General features: G+C 37.6%; 1 protein-coding gene across 1 annotated transcript; it reads left to right on the forward strand.

Annotated features, from left to right (window-relative positions):
* Positions 1-9,035: 9,035 nt before the first annotated feature.
* LOC134856342 (poly(A) RNA polymerase gld-2 homolog B-like) lies at positions 9,036-18,225 on the forward strand. The gene is made up of 11 exons (XM_063872698.1): positions 9,036-9,296; positions 9,942-10,066; positions 10,460-10,574; positions 10,919-11,062; positions 12,369-12,453; positions 12,747-12,823; positions 13,126-13,272; positions 13,543-13,640; positions 14,848-15,013; positions 17,451-17,530; positions 18,017-18,225. Exons 1-11 carry the CDS (start codon positions 9,230-9,232, stop codon positions 18,188-18,190), a joined length of 1,278 nt encoding a protein of 425 aa, XP_063728768.1. The 5' UTR covers positions 9,036-9,229; the 3' UTR covers positions 18,191-18,225.
* The last annotated feature ends 1,066 nt before the right edge of the window (positions 18,226-19,291 follow it).

Consider the following 19,291-nt stretch of genomic DNA (forward strand, 5'->3'; position numbering starts at 1 on the left):
CTGCCTAGGACAAAAATGTGGCATTGAATATGCAATCCACACGCTAAGAGATCAATACAGCAAAACTTCCGCCGATGCTGTTTTACTGATAGATGCCGAAAACGCTTTCAACTCGCTGAACCGAAAGCTGGCATTAAAAAATATCGAAAATACCTGCCCTTCCCTTTTAACAGCGATTAAGAACTCCTACTCCAATCCATCTAAACTTTTCGTTAACAAAAAAAAACAATCTACTCTCAAGAAGGGACAACCCAGGGGGATCCACTAGCAATGGCCATGTATGGTCTAGCCATAATACCCCTCATAGAACTTTTAACAGTTGACGATGTAACCCAGAAATGGTACGCAGACGACGGAAACGCAGTCGGTAAATTAAGCAATCTACGAACCGTCCTCGATAAAATTGTATCACTGGGTAAATTTTTCGGCTACCACGTGAAAGCATCCAAATGCCAACTCACTGTGAAAGATGAAAAACTCGGTGAAGCTCAGAAAATCTTCGCAAATATAGGAATCACTATAAAGGCAGGAGCCCGAGTGCTTGGTTCAGTAATAGGAACAGAATCTGAATGTAAAAAGTTCCTCGAATTTCATCAGAATGAGCAAATCAAAATTTTGAAAAAACTAACGAAAATTGCTAAAACCTCCCCTCAAAAGGTTTATGCTTGCTAAACTAAAGGAGTTCAAGAAAAGCTTTCATTTCTTGCCAGGACAACGCCTAACACTATGGAAAACATAGAAATATGTGAAAATATTATCAAAGAACAATTATTACCTAACCTAGTCGGTAAAGACACTTTAAACCCCCAGTTCCGTGAGATATCTTCCTTACCCCTTAAAATAGGCGGACTTAACATCAAGCTGCCATCCGATCATGAAAGCTACCTAGAATGGTCTAAGGAAACATCACTGGTACTGGAATCTCAAGATCCTATTACAGCAGTAACACAGCAAGAAAAAAGATGTACGAAAATCAAAAAATTGAAAACTGATAGAACAAATCGAAAAAAGACAAACCTCATTAACTCCTTAAATGAAACAGATAAATACGCAATCGACCTGGCCTCTGAAAAGGGAGCCTCTAACTGGCTCAATGCTCTACCACTGAGCAGATACAACTTCAACCTGAATAAATCAGAGTTCAGAGATGGTATTTACTTAAGATACGGATGGGAACCAACCAAAACCCCACTCACATGTGCATGTGGTGCTGATTTTAACTCGACACATGCGCTTCATTGTGCAAAGGGTGGTTACACACACATAAGACACAATGAAATCAGAGACACATTTGCCAACCTCATGAACGAGGTTTGCCATGACGTCGAGATTGAGCCGAAACTTCAGCCGTTGCAAGGCGAAAGCTTTGTCAACAATTCAACTACAACTGAAGATGAGGCACGACTTGACATTAAGGCAAACGGACTCTGGGGTTCACGATTCAGCCGCGCTTTCTTTGATGTGAAAATTTTCAACCCCCATGCCAAAACATCGCGAAAACGGCAGAAGGATGCATACAAATACCACGAAACGCTGAAGAACTCCAAATATCAGCAAAGAATTTTAAACGTAGAGCAGAGTAGGTTCTGCCCGCTAATTTTTGGATGCACCGGTGGCGCTGCTCCAACAGCCACGCGGACGATGCAGCGATTGGCCGAAAAATTAAGTGAAAAAAGACAAGAAAGCTATCCAGAATCTATAAACTACATAAGAACTAAAATAAGCTTCGCGCTCCTGAGGAGCTCTATACTTTGTATAAGGGGGTGCAGATCGCTACGCAAAGTTCAATTTATCGACAACTCCATAAGCGCTATTGTAGAGGAAGGACGGCTAAGATAAATTAACATTATGACGATGCATTTAATGCTGATTTATGACTTCATTGCTGATATATATGCATTTTTATACCGCTGGTATGGCCCTATCCAGCTTGTGCACTTACCGTAACTAAACGGAAGGGCCCCTTATGTAATTTAGTTTTTTTTTTATCATATTGGCTGATTGGCAAACAGTTTTTGAAGAAAAATAAAGTTGTTGGAAAAAAGCAAGTTTTAAAAACCTAAATTTGCGCTCAATTTTCTCCACTGGTGTAGTTTTTGGTTACTGTATTCAAAGTAAACTTTGATTTACTGCATTTTAAAGTAAAAGAACAATTTTTCTTCAGTTATAAGTAAGAAGGCTACCAGTTTGGCTTGCTATCGCTGAATTTGTGAGTTAAAACTAATTTTTCGGAAAAATTTTCACCCATCTCATCGGTGCGTGGTTTTTTCTCAGCCATATCTCAGTGCGAGTCCACCTCAGCGTATTGCTCTGCAAACGAATATTACTTTTTTTAAAAAAAATAAGTTAGGTCGTTCTGCGAGGAGTAAAATTAAGAGCAGTCAAGTCCCCTAGTTAGGATTTCTGTAACAAAAAAAATCTTACTAACCGAGTTTGAATAAACATAGTGGGATCGACTGATGGTTCCGCGATTACGTTTTAAGAAAGGTAATAAGATACTAAGGAAAATTAATACGGAAACTAAGAAGGGTTATCTATCATAGGATAAAGCATTAGCGTGATGATTAACATGTGGACTGATACGTGGGAATAACAGACAAAAGGAACGGTTCCTTTGAGGGAAATTCAAGGTTAATGGAAAAAAATGCAAGTGTTAAAAAAGCGGTTAATTATAATAATTTGATTTTATGATAGGTTAAAATTTTGAGATGGGGTTCTTTTAATTCAGTAGTATAACGGCAACCTAAACATTGCAATTAGCTTTATTCGCGAGAATAATAGACTTGAAGGAAAGACTCTAGGATCGGTGATCCTAATACACTTTCGACAAAATAAGAACTGAACGTAGATTGTAAAACTTTGGGACTTGCATGCAGTTTGCTAAAACTAATAGTATGCTGAGCGTAAGATTGATGAATCGTTAAGTTAAGTTGTACAAAGAAACGAGGGTTTCAGCTCAGAATAGTTCAAGTTTCGAAGATATCGTCCCTCCTATGCCAGAAAAAAAAATTTCACAAAATCGGCGAAGCATCCCAAATCAGAACTGAAAGTAGCAAATGTTATGAAATCCAGAGGAGCGGTACCAGAGATGATTTGATACGGGCATACGAAAAACGGAACCCCTCAGACCCTTGGGGGGCAAGTGATAACCTTCCCCGGAAGTGTAAATGGCCCTATCAGAACTCGGCAGCTGGCGTTAGTTTTGGGCTTAATTTTTAGTATGTTGTAGACCTAGTTAGTATGTTCTAGACCTACTTCCGGCTTTATGCCCTGAATAAAAAATCCCACCCTATTTTCCGGACACCGTTTCTCGGCCTCCAATGAACGTAGTGAGCTTAAACTTGGAGGGGATGACAGGTATTGGCAAGATACATCTTGTGATGGAGTTTGCAACTTTTTGCTGGCAACGGTCAGATCGGAAGCTATAAGCACTTGAAAAAAAATCAAATTAGACCAAAAATAAGCAATTTACGCAAAATAATAATGGTGTCAATAGGTTTTTTCCGGAAAAAGTGATAATGGACCTTTGAAAAAGTTTGGAAAATCTTGAGATATATATGAAACTTGCTAGTTAGGACTCACATGAGATTTTGTATCCAAGTATGGATTTTGGACTCCTGGGTGACCTTAAGTTGATCTTTGGGCGTTTTAACACCAAAATTCTAAGAAAAACTCCGATATTAACACCGGAAAGTGAGGTCTTCCCCAGCCCCAACCCCTGGAGAAATGAACCGGTCACCCTGCTAAACTTTGAGAGAAAACTTGAATATTGTGGCCCGAGCTAGAGGCTGATGGAGATATAGCTTTAATATTGCAACCTTGGAGTAATATAATAAATTCAAAATAGAAATGGTAAGTTTTGGATTCAGTTTAGCTCGACAAATAATCTATTTATAGCAATTCAACTAGACAAAAAAAATCCCAGAAGAAAATGATAGTTATAGGACTGTGGCATAAGAATTGAGTCTCCTAATTAGTATTAACGGACGGAGATTTTTTTGGCTCCCCTGAGGTGAGTTTTTTGTTAATTTGAACCCTATGACACAAACTACTTACCCCTGATAGCTAGAATATTGACATTGCAGAAGAGTACAGATAGAAATTTTAGATGCTTGGATTGATTTTGCCACCCATGAAAAGGGTCCTTCCCCTACCTTTGGGAGGTCGGAGCCTTAACGGGATAATTAAAATAAAGACCTTGGGATGGTCACTGAGTAAACATAGCATGGTTTGGAGGTTGAGTTGAACTCGAGGGCTGAAGTTCACGCAGGTCAAGAAGTAGTTGATTAAAATGGTATAAAATTTGTTTGCTTGTTCGAATTGTGACACCTACCGCATACCGAGTATCTAACAAGCGTGAAAACTTTGATAAAAGAAACCGAGCTTGGCACGTGGCAGTGTTGACAGGGGGAGGGATGTAGTCATAAATGTTGTGCCCACGGGTGATTTAAGCCGATGCCAGTACTGACAGGGAATGGTGCGACTTAGCTAATATTATGTAAAAAAGATAAGGAACTGAAGGATACCCGAGAACCTTCGAGATTCAGAGCAATTGATACCGAGAAAGAGTATAGTTGGTTCTCAGTTTAAGTGAGAGAGAACAGTTATTGCCACTGAATCGAATAGTTGGTTCTCGGAGTAGGAGAACAATTTTAGCAGAAACAGAAGATAGTTGTGATTCTTGAAGCTAACGAGATTTGTTAAAAAGCCTCAAAGGAAGAGTGATCCGTTGAGACACTAATAGTTTCAGCAGGTCTAACTGACAATTTGCGTAGAATTATTATGTGTTGACAAAAACGGTTTCTCTATAAAGAGAGATTGGTTTAGTCGAATTAGTGGATGTTAACTTCCAATCAATCATTTGTGCTGATAAATCGCGGACATTTTTCCGTTTGATTTGATTATTAGATTATGTTCTGGCCTTCTCTCAGAGCCTTCTGTCTGTAGTTGGACGTAAATTCATCTGAACTAAATTACAATTGAAAACTCTTGCGACTGTATCCAATAGACGAGACAGCCTGAAGAGCAGTACACAAGAAGTGGCAAGCAACATAATACAATACAGAATATCTACCACCAGCTTAACCCTCTCGGTATTGTAGATAGTACTCGGTCACCCCGCTGAAATCACTACCCATGGGACCATTTTGCGTTGTCGTTAAGAGAGAGAGAGAGAGAAGGAACCTAGAGAAGCAATCCCCTAAATCTACAGCCAAACACGCAGCAAAAACTTAGATATACATATCAGAACCACATCCTAATTTACAACTTAGTTCAGAAATTCAAAGAAATGGATATTGGCGCTTCGGGCATTTTTTCAAAGCGGTAAATGGTGACCTTAACGTCCAAGCCTTATTGAATGGCTGAACGCTTCAGCGGATTTAGGGAAGAGGCGGGGGGGGGGGGGGGGGGACACCCTTTTCAGGGATTCGACCCCCTGCCTGCCTAAAGGGTCTCCCCTTTGTACTATTTTGATATATCCATTTTTGGCTGACGGACCCTAAAATTTTCTAAAGGTGTCTTCGGCGCCGATATAAACTAAGTTTGAGCGGGGAGAATTTTTCCAAAATTTGCCTTAAAAACACTTTTTTGGACTGTTGTTTCAAAGTTTCGCCTGCGGCACAGAAAATTTCGCCAAAACAGGGTATTTTTAGAGCTTCAGGAGAGCTCGGATGATCAATTTGGTTGACGTAAAATTTGGTTGACCTGGCTGGTCGCGAATTTTTTTTGGCACGAGAAATTTTACAGGAATTAATCGGTCTGTACTTTTATGTCTGTTCTGAATAATTAAGAGCAGTTGACTTTATCATGAAAGCATATCTTTCTTCTGAAGGCATTCAAATTTTACAACATATTACTCTCTTTTTGCTACATGATTTAAAACTTAAAAACATAACAGATATATACTGCATGCGCTGCTACACAAATTATTCGTGACTGTGATGATAGTTTTTTGTTCAAAATTTTGCTCTGTCAAATATATTGCTCTTCAAATTTAACTGTCTGAAACTGACATTTGGTCAAATTGTCCAAGATCGAGGGCAAAGGCAAAAAAGATGGTAAGAAGAATTCAGATGGGAAGAAAAAAGCAGGAAAAGGTGAATTAAATGCAAGATCTTGTTTTCTCGTGTTCATTTTTACTCTCGTTACGCCCGTCATTCCCCATTTAATCGTTGCTTTTAGTTTTCAAGCTTTCGCTCAAATCCAAAGATTTTGACTTTTCTCTCGGATTTTTTAAATCTCGTCTGATGAAAAATATTAGGTCAAAAAAAGTGTATAGAGGCTGTATAGTTCTAATTGAGAAGTGTAGATGAAATGATTTTAAAAGAATTTAGGACTCTCTACTCTTATGCCCAACGATGAAGTAGGTGGGCTGCCTACCAAATTTCACACAAATTTCACTTTAGTCTAAAACTTTGTAAAACTTGATAGGGGACACAAAAAAACCATAAAATTGACATTATAGTTGATAAAAGGGAAGGTTCAAGTTCGAAGGGAGAAAAAGAAAGGCATACAAGAAGAGATTGAAGTTCTCTTGAATAAACTTCACCTTCAGCTCTCGATCAGAACAAAATTTTTACTTTTTGTTCTCCTTATTTTTTAGTAGCCCAGTAAAAATTCCCAGAGAAAAAATTAAATTGTGAAAAAATTTGGTATCTGATTTTATCTCAGAAATAATGCAGTGATGTAAACAAATAATTAAGACTTGTCAACGCGTTCTCTTTGGTACCGGCAACAGTTGGGTGATTGTAATATTTCATGTAAAAATATTGCTAAAGGGGAAAAGAAAGGCAAGAAATGTAAGGGGAAGAAGGGGAAGAAGGGGGCACGTGCTGTCAACTGGCGGGTGAAGGCTATGTACACGGATCAGTTTCTCACTTCAAACAGGTGAGAAAAAAAAACGGACTTTTTTTATACAGTAGCTAGTTTTTAATGAAAAACGAGGAGCAGAAAAGTCAAGCACCGAAAGTGTTCTGACTGCCGGGCAGTTTTGAAGCATTCACAGACAAAGTACTTGAAGCAAATCACTTAATTGACTCAGGGATTCGACCCCATGCCGACCCAAAGGGTCCCCCTTTGTACTATTTTGAGATGTCCAATTTTGGCTGACTGACTCTTATTTTTTTCTAAAGGCGCCTTTGGTGCCAATAGATACCAATCTTGAGCGAGGAGCGCGTGCCGAAAATCAGAACTCAGAAAATCAATTTGGTCGATCTAAAAAAAGGGTCGACAAAAAATTCGATTTTTTTTTTAAAAACCCGCCCCCCCCCCATCGAGAAAATCCTAGATCCGCCCGCCTCTGGGTAGAATGGCATTGGGTAAATTGGCATTGGGAAGATTGTTATGGTACCAAGCAACCAACTTATGTTTTTATGGTTCAGCCGCCTTTAAGGTTTCGAATAATTTCACAGCTCGCATACTTTTCTTCCCTTAATGAATGGTTTAAATTATATAGATCGAAAATCAGTCTTATGTTTTGTTGGATTGTGTGTTAGACGACGAAAGAGTTGATGGACCTGGTCATGACCTACAATCAGAGTAGTCCCATGACGGACATGAAACAGAGAGTGGCAGCTGCAATCAAGAGGGAGTTCAAGGATCACTTCGAAAGTAATGACTACACTCATATGTGAAGGCATCTCTCTGTGAACAGCATGACAGAGGAAACTTTTATCCTGAGCGAAGTTTCGAGTATCGTGAGAAGAATTTGAATCAAAATGTTTGACCATTCAACCCTTCAACTGATCAAAAACATTAAATTTGCACAGAAACATTGCGTAAAAATAAATTTGTGTAAATTTATGATTCAAGCACATGAGCAGAATTTGAATCAAAATGTTTGACCATTCAACCCTTCAACTGATCAAAAACATTAAATTTGCACAAAAACATTGCGTAAAAATAAATTTGTGTAAAAGTTCTAAAATTGTCATTAAATTCCCGAGAAAACCTTTCATTAATTTTCATAAAATTTTTGTTTGAAGTAGCAGAATTTTGGTTATTAGCCCACAGATTTTTGAAGTGGTAAAAGTGGCGAAACTGGTAAAAGAAAAAGGCTCGGTACTTTTTTCATACTGTTTTTTTTGTTCTTACTGTTTTGTTTTTGTTCTTCTATCTTGAGTAGAACGCATGTTCTGCCTCAAATATACACATTGTATTGATATTCAAACGATATAGAGATGATTGTTGTTTTAGTTGGCTCCTCATCCTCCCAATTGGCCTTCGACTGGACAGATGTGGACCTTACCATCCTCACACACAACCAGACATTACTGGAAGCCAAAGACCGCACTTTAGCCGCACAAGTAGTCGCTAATAAAGGTTCGAAAAACTCTGGTTGATGGGCGATTTGATCGGCGCTATATAAGCTCAATTTATGTTGTTAAGTAGCACGCTTTTAGGTGAAAGTTATCGTATATGGAAGTTTTCCTTGATTTGGCCGGCTTTTACTTCCAAATTCGGTTACTATCCTATTTCACGAACATTGCCTCAGTTTTTATGATCAATTTCCTTCAATTTTACTAGAGTGCATTCTTTGCCACCCGTATTCAGCAGTTCCAACTATATGTATATGAGGTTCTTAATATTTATGAGAGGGTCACTTTTCAAAATTGAATTTTAAAAAAGTTACTTCCGAGAAAATTTTATTTGTCAGTTATCTAGTTGCGCCTCTCTACGAAACACTCAGAGATCATTCATATAAGTTTAACATCAGATTCGGCAACGGAATTCAACACCACCAGGTCCACTTTCCTAACCTTCCATGGAGTAATTTGTCCGTATGGCGCACAGACAATTAGGTCAAAGACAATTCAGCCAATTTGAAATTCAGACAATTCAGCCAAAAATATACAGTTAATTCAGCCAAAAATATACAGATAATTCAGCCTGAGACATTTCAGCCAGTTTTACAAAACACTAGATTCGAAATAAAAAATTTACAGGTTTTAATCGATCTGTAATTTTATGGCTGTTCTGAATAATTAAGAGCAGTTGACTTTATCATGAAAGCAATTCTTTCTTCTAAAGGCATTCATTTTTTACTAAATATTACTCTCTTTTTGCTACATGATTTAAAACTTAAAAACATAACAGATATATACTGCATGCGCTGCTACACAAAATATTCGTGACTGGCATGATAGTTTTTTGTTCAAAATTTTGCTCTGTTAAATAAATTGCCCTTCAAATTTAACTGTCTGAAACTGACATTTGGTCAAATTTGTCCATGATGGGGGGCAAAGGCAAAAAAGATGGGAAGAAGAATTCAGATGGGAAGAAAAAAGCAGGAAAAGGTGAGTTAAATGCAAGATCTTGTTTTCTAGCTTTCATTTTTACTCTTTTAACGCCCGTTATCCCCCATTTAATCGTTGCTTTTAGTTTTTAATCTTCCGCTCAAATCCAACAATACTGACTTTTCTCTCGGAAATTTTAAATCTCGTCTGATGAAAAATATTAGTTAGGTCAACGAAAATGTATAGAGGCTGTATAGTTCTAATCGAGAAGTGTAGATGAAATGAATTTAAAAGAATTTGAGACTCTCTAATAGTAGACCCAACGATGAAGTTGGAGGACTACTTACCAAATTTCGCACAAGTTTGACCTTCGTCTAAAATATGGTAAAACTTGATAGAGGACACAATTGAACCATGAAACTGACATTATAGGTTCAAGTACAAAGGCAGAAAAAGAATGGCATACAAGAAGAGAGTCTGAAATTCTTGAAGTTTTTATGAATAAGTTTCATCTTCAGCTCTCGATGAGAACAAAGTTTTTACTTTTTGTACTCTTTATTTTTCAGTAGCCGACCAAAAAATTAAATTGTTGAAAAAGTTTGGTGTCTGATTTTGTTCCAGAAATAATGCAGTGATGCAGTGATTAAGACATGTGAACGTGTTCTCTTTGGCACCGGCAACAGTTGCGTGATTGTAATATTTCAGGTAAGAAGGGTGCTAAAGGGGGAAAGAAAGGCAAGAAAGGGAAGGGGAAGAAGGGGATGAAGGGGGCACTTGCTGTCAACTGGCGGGTGAAGGCTATGTACGGATCAGACAGAGACTTCGACCAGGTGAGAAAAAGACGGACTTTATATTATTATAGCTAGTTTTTAATGAAAAACGAGGAGCAGAAAAGTCAAGCACTGAAAGTGTTCCGACTCCCGGGCAGTTTTGAAGAACTGAAAGACAAATTACTTGAACTAAATCACTCACCAGACAAATCACATGGGCATACGAATGAATTTTTACAGAACATAGGGTAAATTGGCACAGGTTAGATTGGAATATAGGGTAGATTAGTAAAATTTATAATGGCATTGGATGAATTAGCATTGGGTAGATTGTCATGGAACCAAGCAAGGAACGTATGTTCTTATGGATAAGCCGCCTTTTCCTCCCTTAATGAATGGTTCAAATTATATGGATCGAAAAGCAGTCTTATGTTTTGTTGGTTTGCGTGTTAGATGACGAACGAGTTGAAAGACCTGGTCATGACCTACAGACAGAGTAGTCCCATGACGGCCATGAAACAGGGAGTGGCAGCTGCAATCAAGAGGGAGTTCACGGATCACTTCGAAAGTATGACTACACTCATATGTGAAAGCATCTCTCTGTGAACAACATAACAGAGGAAACTAATTTCATGACCGACGTTTCGAGCTGCAGAAATTGAATCAAAGTTTTTGACAATTCAACCCTTCAAGCGATCAAAAACATTAAATTTGCACAAAATTATTGCGCTGAAATGAAGTTTGGCTATGAACCCGTTTTGATTTCTATGGGTCCTAATTAAAGTGGTAAAACTGGTAAAAAAAATACTGTTTTTTCTGTTCTAACTGTTTTGCTTTTTGTTCTTCTATCTTGAGTAGAATGCATATTCTGCTACAAAATATACACATTGTATTGACATTCAAATATTGTAGAGGTAGATGTTGTACTGGTTGGCTCCTCGTCCTCCCAACTGGCCTTCGACTGGACAGATGTGGACCTCACAATCCTCACACACAACCAGACATCCCTGGAAGCCAAAGATCTCACTTTAGCCGCACAAGTACTCGCTAATCAAGGTTCGAAAGCTTCTGATTGATGGGCGATTTGATCGACGCGATATAAGCTCAACTTATGTTGTTAAGTAGCATACTTTTAGATGAACATTATCGTAGATGTGCATTCTTTTAGATGTGCATTCTTTTCCACCCGTATTCTGCAGTTCCAACTATATGTGAGGTTCTTAGTATTTAAGAGAGGGTCAACTTTCCAAAATTGACTTTTAAAAAAGTTACATTCGAGAAAACTTTCTTTGTCAATTAACACAATTGCGCCTCTCTGCAAAATTTCAGCGATCATTCATATACGTTTAACATCAGATTCGGCAATGTAATAAAACACCATCAAGTCCATTTTTCTAACACCCCCCATGGCGTAATTTGTCCGCATGCCAATTTTTTACCAATCAAAAAATGCGAACAAAAATTTGACTTAAAAGTTCGCAGGAGGGGGAGGAAATGAAAAAGAGCCCATCATTATTTTAACACACTAGTCTGTATGACAAAATTTTTCTTTTTCGGAAATCAGTATGGTTCATATAAAGCGGGCAGACTGACCAATTTTTGGTTGAAATCAGCACGTTGGAGCACTTTTATTCAAAACGGCAGGTTTAGTCATGAAAAGCAACATACTTATATTTTTTGAAATACGTTATCCTTATTACTTCTAAAGGGCAAAAGATACCCCCTAGCTATAATTGCTATTCGCAGAGGATCTTTGAAAGGCTATCCAGCCTGTCTAAGCATAGTCTGTTTCTGTTATTTCCCCACATTACAGACTGATTTTTTTTGTAGCTGAGCAAAGCTCTTTTTTGGCGACTCACGGCCATTTTTTTGCGTCTAGAACTTTCAGGCGGTACCATTATTGCAGCCGTCATCGGTTTGGCTATGGTAGACCTGAAGCTAGAGGTCAAGTGAGAGCTCGTCCTCGCACACTATCATTGTCATGGCAGGGGATCGATTATCTGACGATATCGAAGTGAACGCCTTACCGCTATGCTAAGTGCCGTTTTTGGGCACTTTTTGGAAAATTTTGTCAAAAAATGCGTTTTTTTTCGGCGCGCGCTCCCCCCTCAAAACTAGTTATATTGGCGCACAAGGCGCCTTTAGAAAAATTTTGCGGTTGGTCACTCAAAAATGGATGTCGAAAATTATACCGAAGGAGGGGGGGACTCTTTGGAAAAATTTGGCAACCAGAATTGAGAGGGAGGGAGGCAGTCGCCCCCGCCCCCTTTCCCTTGGCACGCTACTAGGGGTATCAATTGGATTTTTGAAGTAATAAGGATAAAAGTATACAATTTAAATTGAGAGTTGTGGTTTTTTACAGGTTGCATATCGCAGATAATGGCGGAAGAGACAGACATCAGCGAGGAGCATGTGACCATAGGGTTCCACTACAGGACATACCTGTGGTAAGACACACGCAAACACATACGAAGGTCGTTGAAAGACGTTTCAGATCTTTAACTGATCAATTTTCCGCCCCAAAGTAAGCAAAAGAACTGGATCTCAATCAGTGGAACAGCAGTGGCTCTCAAGGGCCAAATGACTCGTTTAAGACGGCGGTTTTTTTCTTCTTAGATAAATGCTCTTTGAAAACTGAATTGATCACAAAACTATTTGAAGCTACAGTTTGAGTCAAGCCAAACAAAACCATTTCAAAAATTGCGATTTGATAGGAGCAAAATATCCACATGTGTTACAGTGGCTTCCGGGTGCACCTGTCAATCAATGACGTGTCTTCAGTGTTCCATTCACACCTTATTCACTGCTACCACCAAAGTAAGTTTGTTGATTTTTGTTTAAATTTTAAAGAAGATACCATTTTAAGTCAACTAATCGACGTCTAGCGGGGTTGATTGTTTTAGTAAGAATCATTTTGCTTTGAAGAAAAAAACCGGCGTAAAAGTATTGGGAATATTGAGTTGGGAATATTGAAAAAATAACACCGGCGCAAGAATGTTTTTTTTTCTAACAGATGAACTCAACAGATGTTATTTTATACACTTCATGGCTGCCCAATTGGGTCTGACTAAACCAAAACTCATAAAAGACTAAAAATGAGAAGCATTCTGTGTTTGCAGTTGATAATCGACTGCTGTTCATTTTGCTGCCAATCAAGCAATGGGCATACAACGAGGGCCTTCTGGATCCCCAGGAGGGTAAACTGTCCGGGTACCTCATCACTCTCATGACTATCTTCTACCTTCAGGCCGGACACATCACACCAGGTGCACATTTTTTCTCTCTTTCTGAATCATTAGATTTGATCATATTAATTGTGAGAGAAATAGGCACCTTAAAGTACGGTCATATACAATTTGCTAGATTTGTATTGTTGCGGTTAAATGCAATTTTTGTTCAGTCAAACATTTTGGAAAACCATTTCAATTGAAAAAAAATCAAATGTCAAATCAATATTCTAAGCAATCACTGGTAGAAAAAGAACGATTTCAAGTTCTTCCTTGCTATTTTGGTAAGTCAATCAAGTTTAAACTTAGTTCTCCCGAGTCTACAAAAATCGGCGGCCAAATTGTTCCAGAAAGACTTGAAAAACATCAAGACGTGGAAAGAACTTCAGACCCATAAGCGGCTAAAGGTAAACAAAAATTTTTGAAATAAAAGGTTTTAGGTTCACCCTTTCAAACCTGCACCACTATACCCCACACACCCCTCGCCTACGCCCAAATTCGGTTAGGGGGAGAATGTTTAAATGGTTCTATACTGTGATTTTGGACCTTATTGACTTACCGAGTATTCTACACGCATCTCTAAGAAAACCAAAAAAGCTGAACTCAGACTTAACTTCATAACAGAGATCAATACTGCAAAAGTGGGGTGAAAAACTACTTATTCCAGTGGATGGGGCTTGGTTGCTACTGTGATCTGAATTTTTATTTTTATAACGACAATAGGCGATACGTTGAAGTGTTACTGTAAATTGTAAATTCGACTTTCAGGAATTTTTAATCGGAATATGCTCGTTCCCAAGGGCGGATCTAGGTTTTTCTCGAGGGGGAGGGCGGATTAAAAATTTTCGAAAATTTTGACGAACTTTTTTTAGGTCGACCAAATTGATTTTCCGAGCTCTTCTAAAGCCTTAACAAGACGCTGTTTTGGTCAAATTTTCTGCGCCACAGGCAAATTTTTGAAAAAAGGTCAAATATGCCGTTTTTGAGCACTTTTTGGAAAATTTTGAAAAAAATGCGTTTTTTTGGCGCGCGCTCCCTCTCAAAGTTATTATATATTGGTGCCGAAGGCGTCTTTAGAAAAATGTTAGGGTCGGTTGGCCAAAACTGGACTTCTTAAAAAGTACCAAAGGGTCGGCAGGGGGTCGAATCCATGAGAAAGAGGCGCCCCCCTTAAATCTGCCCCTGCTCGTACCCTATAGCGAGCTCGAAGAACGTCGTTTTTTGGTCTGTTTTTTTTTGAAAATTTCGTCGCCTCGCAGACTGCTTTCTCGAAACAGTGTTTTGCGAGAGCTGGGGAAGTCAGTTTGATCAATATAAATTGAAACCCCCGCGTCCTCTCTCTCTCTCTCTCTCTCTCTCGAAAAAAATAATAATAATCCTCAATCCGCGCCTGTTCGTATCTAAGATTTTCGAGGAGGTGTGATATTAAAAAGTGGACTTTATTATCTATCCGCCTAAAGTTTTATTTATCTTTTGCAAGCAAACTTTTTGAAGAAGTTTCTAGCGAACATAGTTCACCAAATGGGACTGAATCATGTAGTATTGTGCCTTTTTTGAAAAACTTTAACAATGATTAGTAATAAATTTTGAAAAAGATGGTTTCTATCGTACAAGGTGAAGAGTCAGAACGACAGTGGCATTGGGAAGTTGCTGGTTGGGTTCTTCGTCTACTATCAGCCGTTCGACTTCCAGGCGCTCGAGATTGACGTGGTAACGGGGCAAGTGCGTCCCAGAGTGCTCCAGGACGCCAACTACAAACACATCCGAATCGCAATCAGAGGTCAGTTTGAAAAGAGAAATAATTTTTAAGGGCAATTCTGATTCGAATTCTAAGCCAGGTTGTCTTTTCTTGTGTCCTGTTTTCCTGCGAGTTCTTTTTAACGATCCTATTTGTAACGAACTACTCTTATTCGAGAGGGAAGAGTTATTAAGTAAAGCCCGCCCCACTAAAATGAAAGAATCGTATACGGGAATCAAAATTGAAAGCTAGCAATATTCGTATTATTGCGAAGAAAAATATTATTTTAGAGTAAGAGGAGAAACTACCTAGATTTTGTGCGATTTCCGCACAGCCCTGGGTGGTTTCTGATTTCTGACAACTCATAGTGGCGATTTCCGCATCTTTCAAAATAACACAGTTTTTTCGTAGTTAGAAAACATTAATTAGAAAAAAGCCAAATCTTCATAGATTGATTAAATTTTCAACTAGTTAAGAAACCACGCGAGAACTATATGGTACGCAGAACATATGGTTAACAGAGACATGGAGGAAACAGATTCTAAAACTTTTTCACTATTTTTACAAAACATCAGATCACTGCCCCGAAACTTTGAAGAATTTGAATTGGAAGTAGAGCAGTTGGCCCAACGTCCACATATCATATGTTTAACTGAAACCTGGCTATAAAATAACTTTGACACAGATATTTTCCAAATTCAAGGATACGAACCTCTCTATAGTTGCGCTGGAATTACGAGGAGGAGGTATTGGCATTATGTTAACACTGGGTCAGACCATAGGATAATAAAACAAAAAAAAAGATAACAATATCCATATCTTGTCAGTTCTCATAAAAACCCATATAAATCAGCAAATTGTAGTAACCTTTGTTTAGATTCCACCAAATTCTCTAAACAACGATACCTTCGAAAGCCTGCAAAAATAATTGGGTGGGTTAACGCTAGGGACTGAAACTGAACACATAGTTAGCGGTAAATTCAACGTGAACTTTGTGGTGATTTCAACGTAAACTCTAATCTGTTAGTGAAATTGGAACATATGGGATTCAGAGTGCCTGCCTTAAATCTCTTGGAATCTTACCTTGACAATCGCTATCAGTACATCGAAACTAATTCTTTTAAGACCGAACTGAAACTGGTATCTTTTGGTGTACCTCACGGATCTATCCTTGGCGCACTTTTATTCATACTCTACATAAACGATCTCCAAATAGCAACAAAAAACACAGGGACACTTTTTTATGCTGATGACACTGTTCTGAAGTCCACAAACAACAAAGACTATATTGCTTTTGCACATCAATCGGCTTTGCTTGAAGTAAATGATTGGTCAGACAAGAACAAAATGACATTGAATGTCAACAAATCAAGACCATGAGATACTGTCGGAGCAAAGAAACTGAGAAAAGACCAGTCAAATATTTTTTAAATGACACGCAAATAAAAGATGTAGAATATCTTAAATATCTTGGAATTCATTTTGACTGTAAATTGAATTTTCATCAGCATTTTGATAACGTAAAAAAACAAAATTTTGCAATTCTGTGGAGTGTTTTTTCAATTCAGAAAGTTTCTAACTGAACGGCAATTAATATTTGCATTTAAAACTTATGTGCAATCAATCATCCAATATGCAGTTTTAGTTTATGCAAATACCGACAAAACCAAACTGTTAGAACTGGAAATGAATATCAGAAGGCTAATCAAAATAATTTTTATAAACACAGGATGGATTCAATCACTGAAATGATGCATGAAAAGAAAATATATACCGTAAGAGAATTTTTTGCGAAAGAAGTTCTGAAATTAACCCGAAAAATTATTCGAAAAGTATGCCAAGTTGATACCTTGAGATATTCCATTACTGCACAAGAGTTAAACATGATAGTTTCGAAGAGAAAAACAAATCGAAAATTAATTATAAATCGTAATAAACTCAACAGAGGGTCGATTACACCTAAAATTAGAAAAATGTTTAACATTGTCATATATTTTTTTTTTGGCTGAGTCAATTTTTTGAATGGGGCTTCTCGGTTTCAATGAAGTAGTTTTAATCATAATTTTTTGGAGAATTACATTCTAGGAAATACGGTTTTACTGGGCATGCTTTGAGACATTTTATTGATCCAAAAGTATAACTTGTTTCTGTTGGTTTCTAGCTCATGGTTAAAAAAGACTACCCGAGAAAACAAAAAAAATATATATTTTTTTTAATATAGAGAATGGTTTAAAGGTGCGTTTTTACGTTTAATAAATAATTAGCGGTAGAAGGACCATTGCATTGGATCGAGGAATTTAACTACTTTTTCTTATTCTCCGCTTAATGAAACACCTGAAAACGGGCCGTTTTGGCTTAATGGTGTTCTCCCAAATGATTTTAGTTCGTATTTATATTTTTTTATAAATAACTTTCTAATTAGATATCGTTTGGAAACAATTTGATATATTATTATGATTAAAATAATTTTATGTTTCAGACCCGTTTGAAGACAGAATAGCCAGTGCATTTGTGACCCAACTCTCTTTTGTGGATCACTTCAAAAACAAATTAGCACAGGTTCAGTTACATGTTTTGGTGTAATCTCGAATACAAAATTTTCTATGTTTTCTGATAAATCGAGACCAAACCTGTGTCGTGAAAAACAATAACACAACATACACGGATATATTGTTGTCTGATTTCTTTCTAACCAGCATCTTTATAAACAGAGTTGAAACTTTTAGGATCAGCAATCGGGTCGGGCCGGGCTCGGGCCTTACTTTTTAAGGAGTTCGCTCCTTTCACTCGTTAAAACATAAACGTCAGCCAAAGTCAGCCAAAAGTCAGCCAAAATGAACTGCTAGAATCGGCTGCGGCCAATGCAATTAAGAAATTTTGATTTTTTTTTCAAATTCACATTTGTATTTTAAATTACTTTTTGTTAGGAAATTCGTATTTCATTTAAAGTGGGCCGGGCCGGAGCATACCCGGCCTTGCAACTTTTGTTTCCCACGGGCCGTTATTTAAACTAATTTAATGAAGATTTATAGTTAAATTGTTCAGATGGAAGATAAATTGACAGATCCAGATCGCAAGGAAGATTTGGAAGAAGTGCTGCAGTTTGCGGGCAACACCAGAAGAGAAGAGGTCAGGGGTCAATTCCAACCTTCTGTGCCAAACACCAACGCCATGTTCTCCCCAAGAGCCAAACGAACTGTACGAGCTAAGAAAAAATGATAAAAAAAAGAATTGAACTGATTTCACTAGTTTAGCATCGCAAACTTATTTTTAATTGACAACACATATTCTCATATAATTGTCATGAGGTAGGTATTATTAGGACCCTAAGAAGGACCTTAAGAAGCAGACAGCCCAGCGAAAAAAGTGTCTCTTAATCAGGTTCTCAATTTCTCTTCAATAAATTGGTCTGAAATCAGATATATTCAGACCAGTTTTCCTAGACGGACGCTGAAACAGGTTTATGGAATTCAAATCACGATTCCAATAAAATTCAATTAGCGACAGTCGACCCAATATGGAATCTAGTTGTAGTAAAAATTACCGTAGGCCAAAACTCTACACCATGTGTGGTTTTTAATAACTCTTTTCTAAATGTCCGAATGATGTTCCATTATATCGCACTTATTTCTATCAAAGATACTCTATCTGCAAGACATTGATTGTAATTTTAAAGAAAATTTTTGCAAGAGGGAAGGACTTATCCTGGTATCGTTGGTGCAGTTATTAAGAGTAATGAATGTAGTGGGTTCTTTTCTATCCACTAGTGTACAAAATTAAGCGCAAATTCAGGAATTTTCTCTCTTAAATGCCTGATTTCAGTGTCCATATTGGACAACATTCACTTCAATTTTTAGCAATTTTTTTAGATAGACCAAGAGCAAATGATCAAACCTACCCTCTGTGAAACTATCAAAAATTGATTTTAATTTACCAATGTAATCCGGGTCTGAAATAGCCAGTTTTCCTCATCTGCGAAGTTAAGCATCGGAGCGAATTCTTTCTTGAATAAGATGAGTAAAAAATTGTTCATGCGACGTGAAACATTCTGTGCGAGAAAATTGAAATAAATCAATGTCAAAACTTTTCTAAACTCGGCTGTTTTTTACTTCACGCAAAGTGAAAAATTTCGTGCAGATGAGGAAAACTGGCTTTTTCAGACCCGGATTACATTGGTAAGTCTTTGAAAACAAATTTTGATAGTTTCATATACGGCAGGTTTGATCATTTGCTCTTGGTGTATGTAAAAATTTCGCAAAAAATTTAAGTGAATGTTATCAAAAATGGACATTGAAAAGAAGTATTTTAGAAAAAAATGAA

This window comes from Symsagittifera roscoffensis, chromosome 1 (assembly GCF_963678635.1).
Source record: "Symsagittifera roscoffensis chromosome 1, txSymRosc1.1, whole genome shotgun sequence".
NCBI classification, from domain to species: domain Eukaryota; kingdom Metazoa; phylum Xenacoelomorpha; order Acoela; family Convolutidae; genus Symsagittifera; species Symsagittifera roscoffensis.

Coding starts and splice junctions, on each gene's coding strand:
- LOC134856342 (XM_063872698.1), top strand. CDS start 9,230: ATGATGGGGGGCAAAGGCAAAAAAGATGGGAAGAAGAATTCAGATGGG. Junction 9,297..9,941: donor GAAGAAAAAAGCAGGAAAAG/GTGAGTTAAATG, acceptor GTAATATTTCAG/GTAAGAAGGGTGCTAAAGGG. Junction 11,063..12,368: donor ACAAGTACTCGCTAATCAAG/GTTCGAAAGCTT, acceptor GGTTTTTTACAG/GTTGCATATCGCAGATAATG.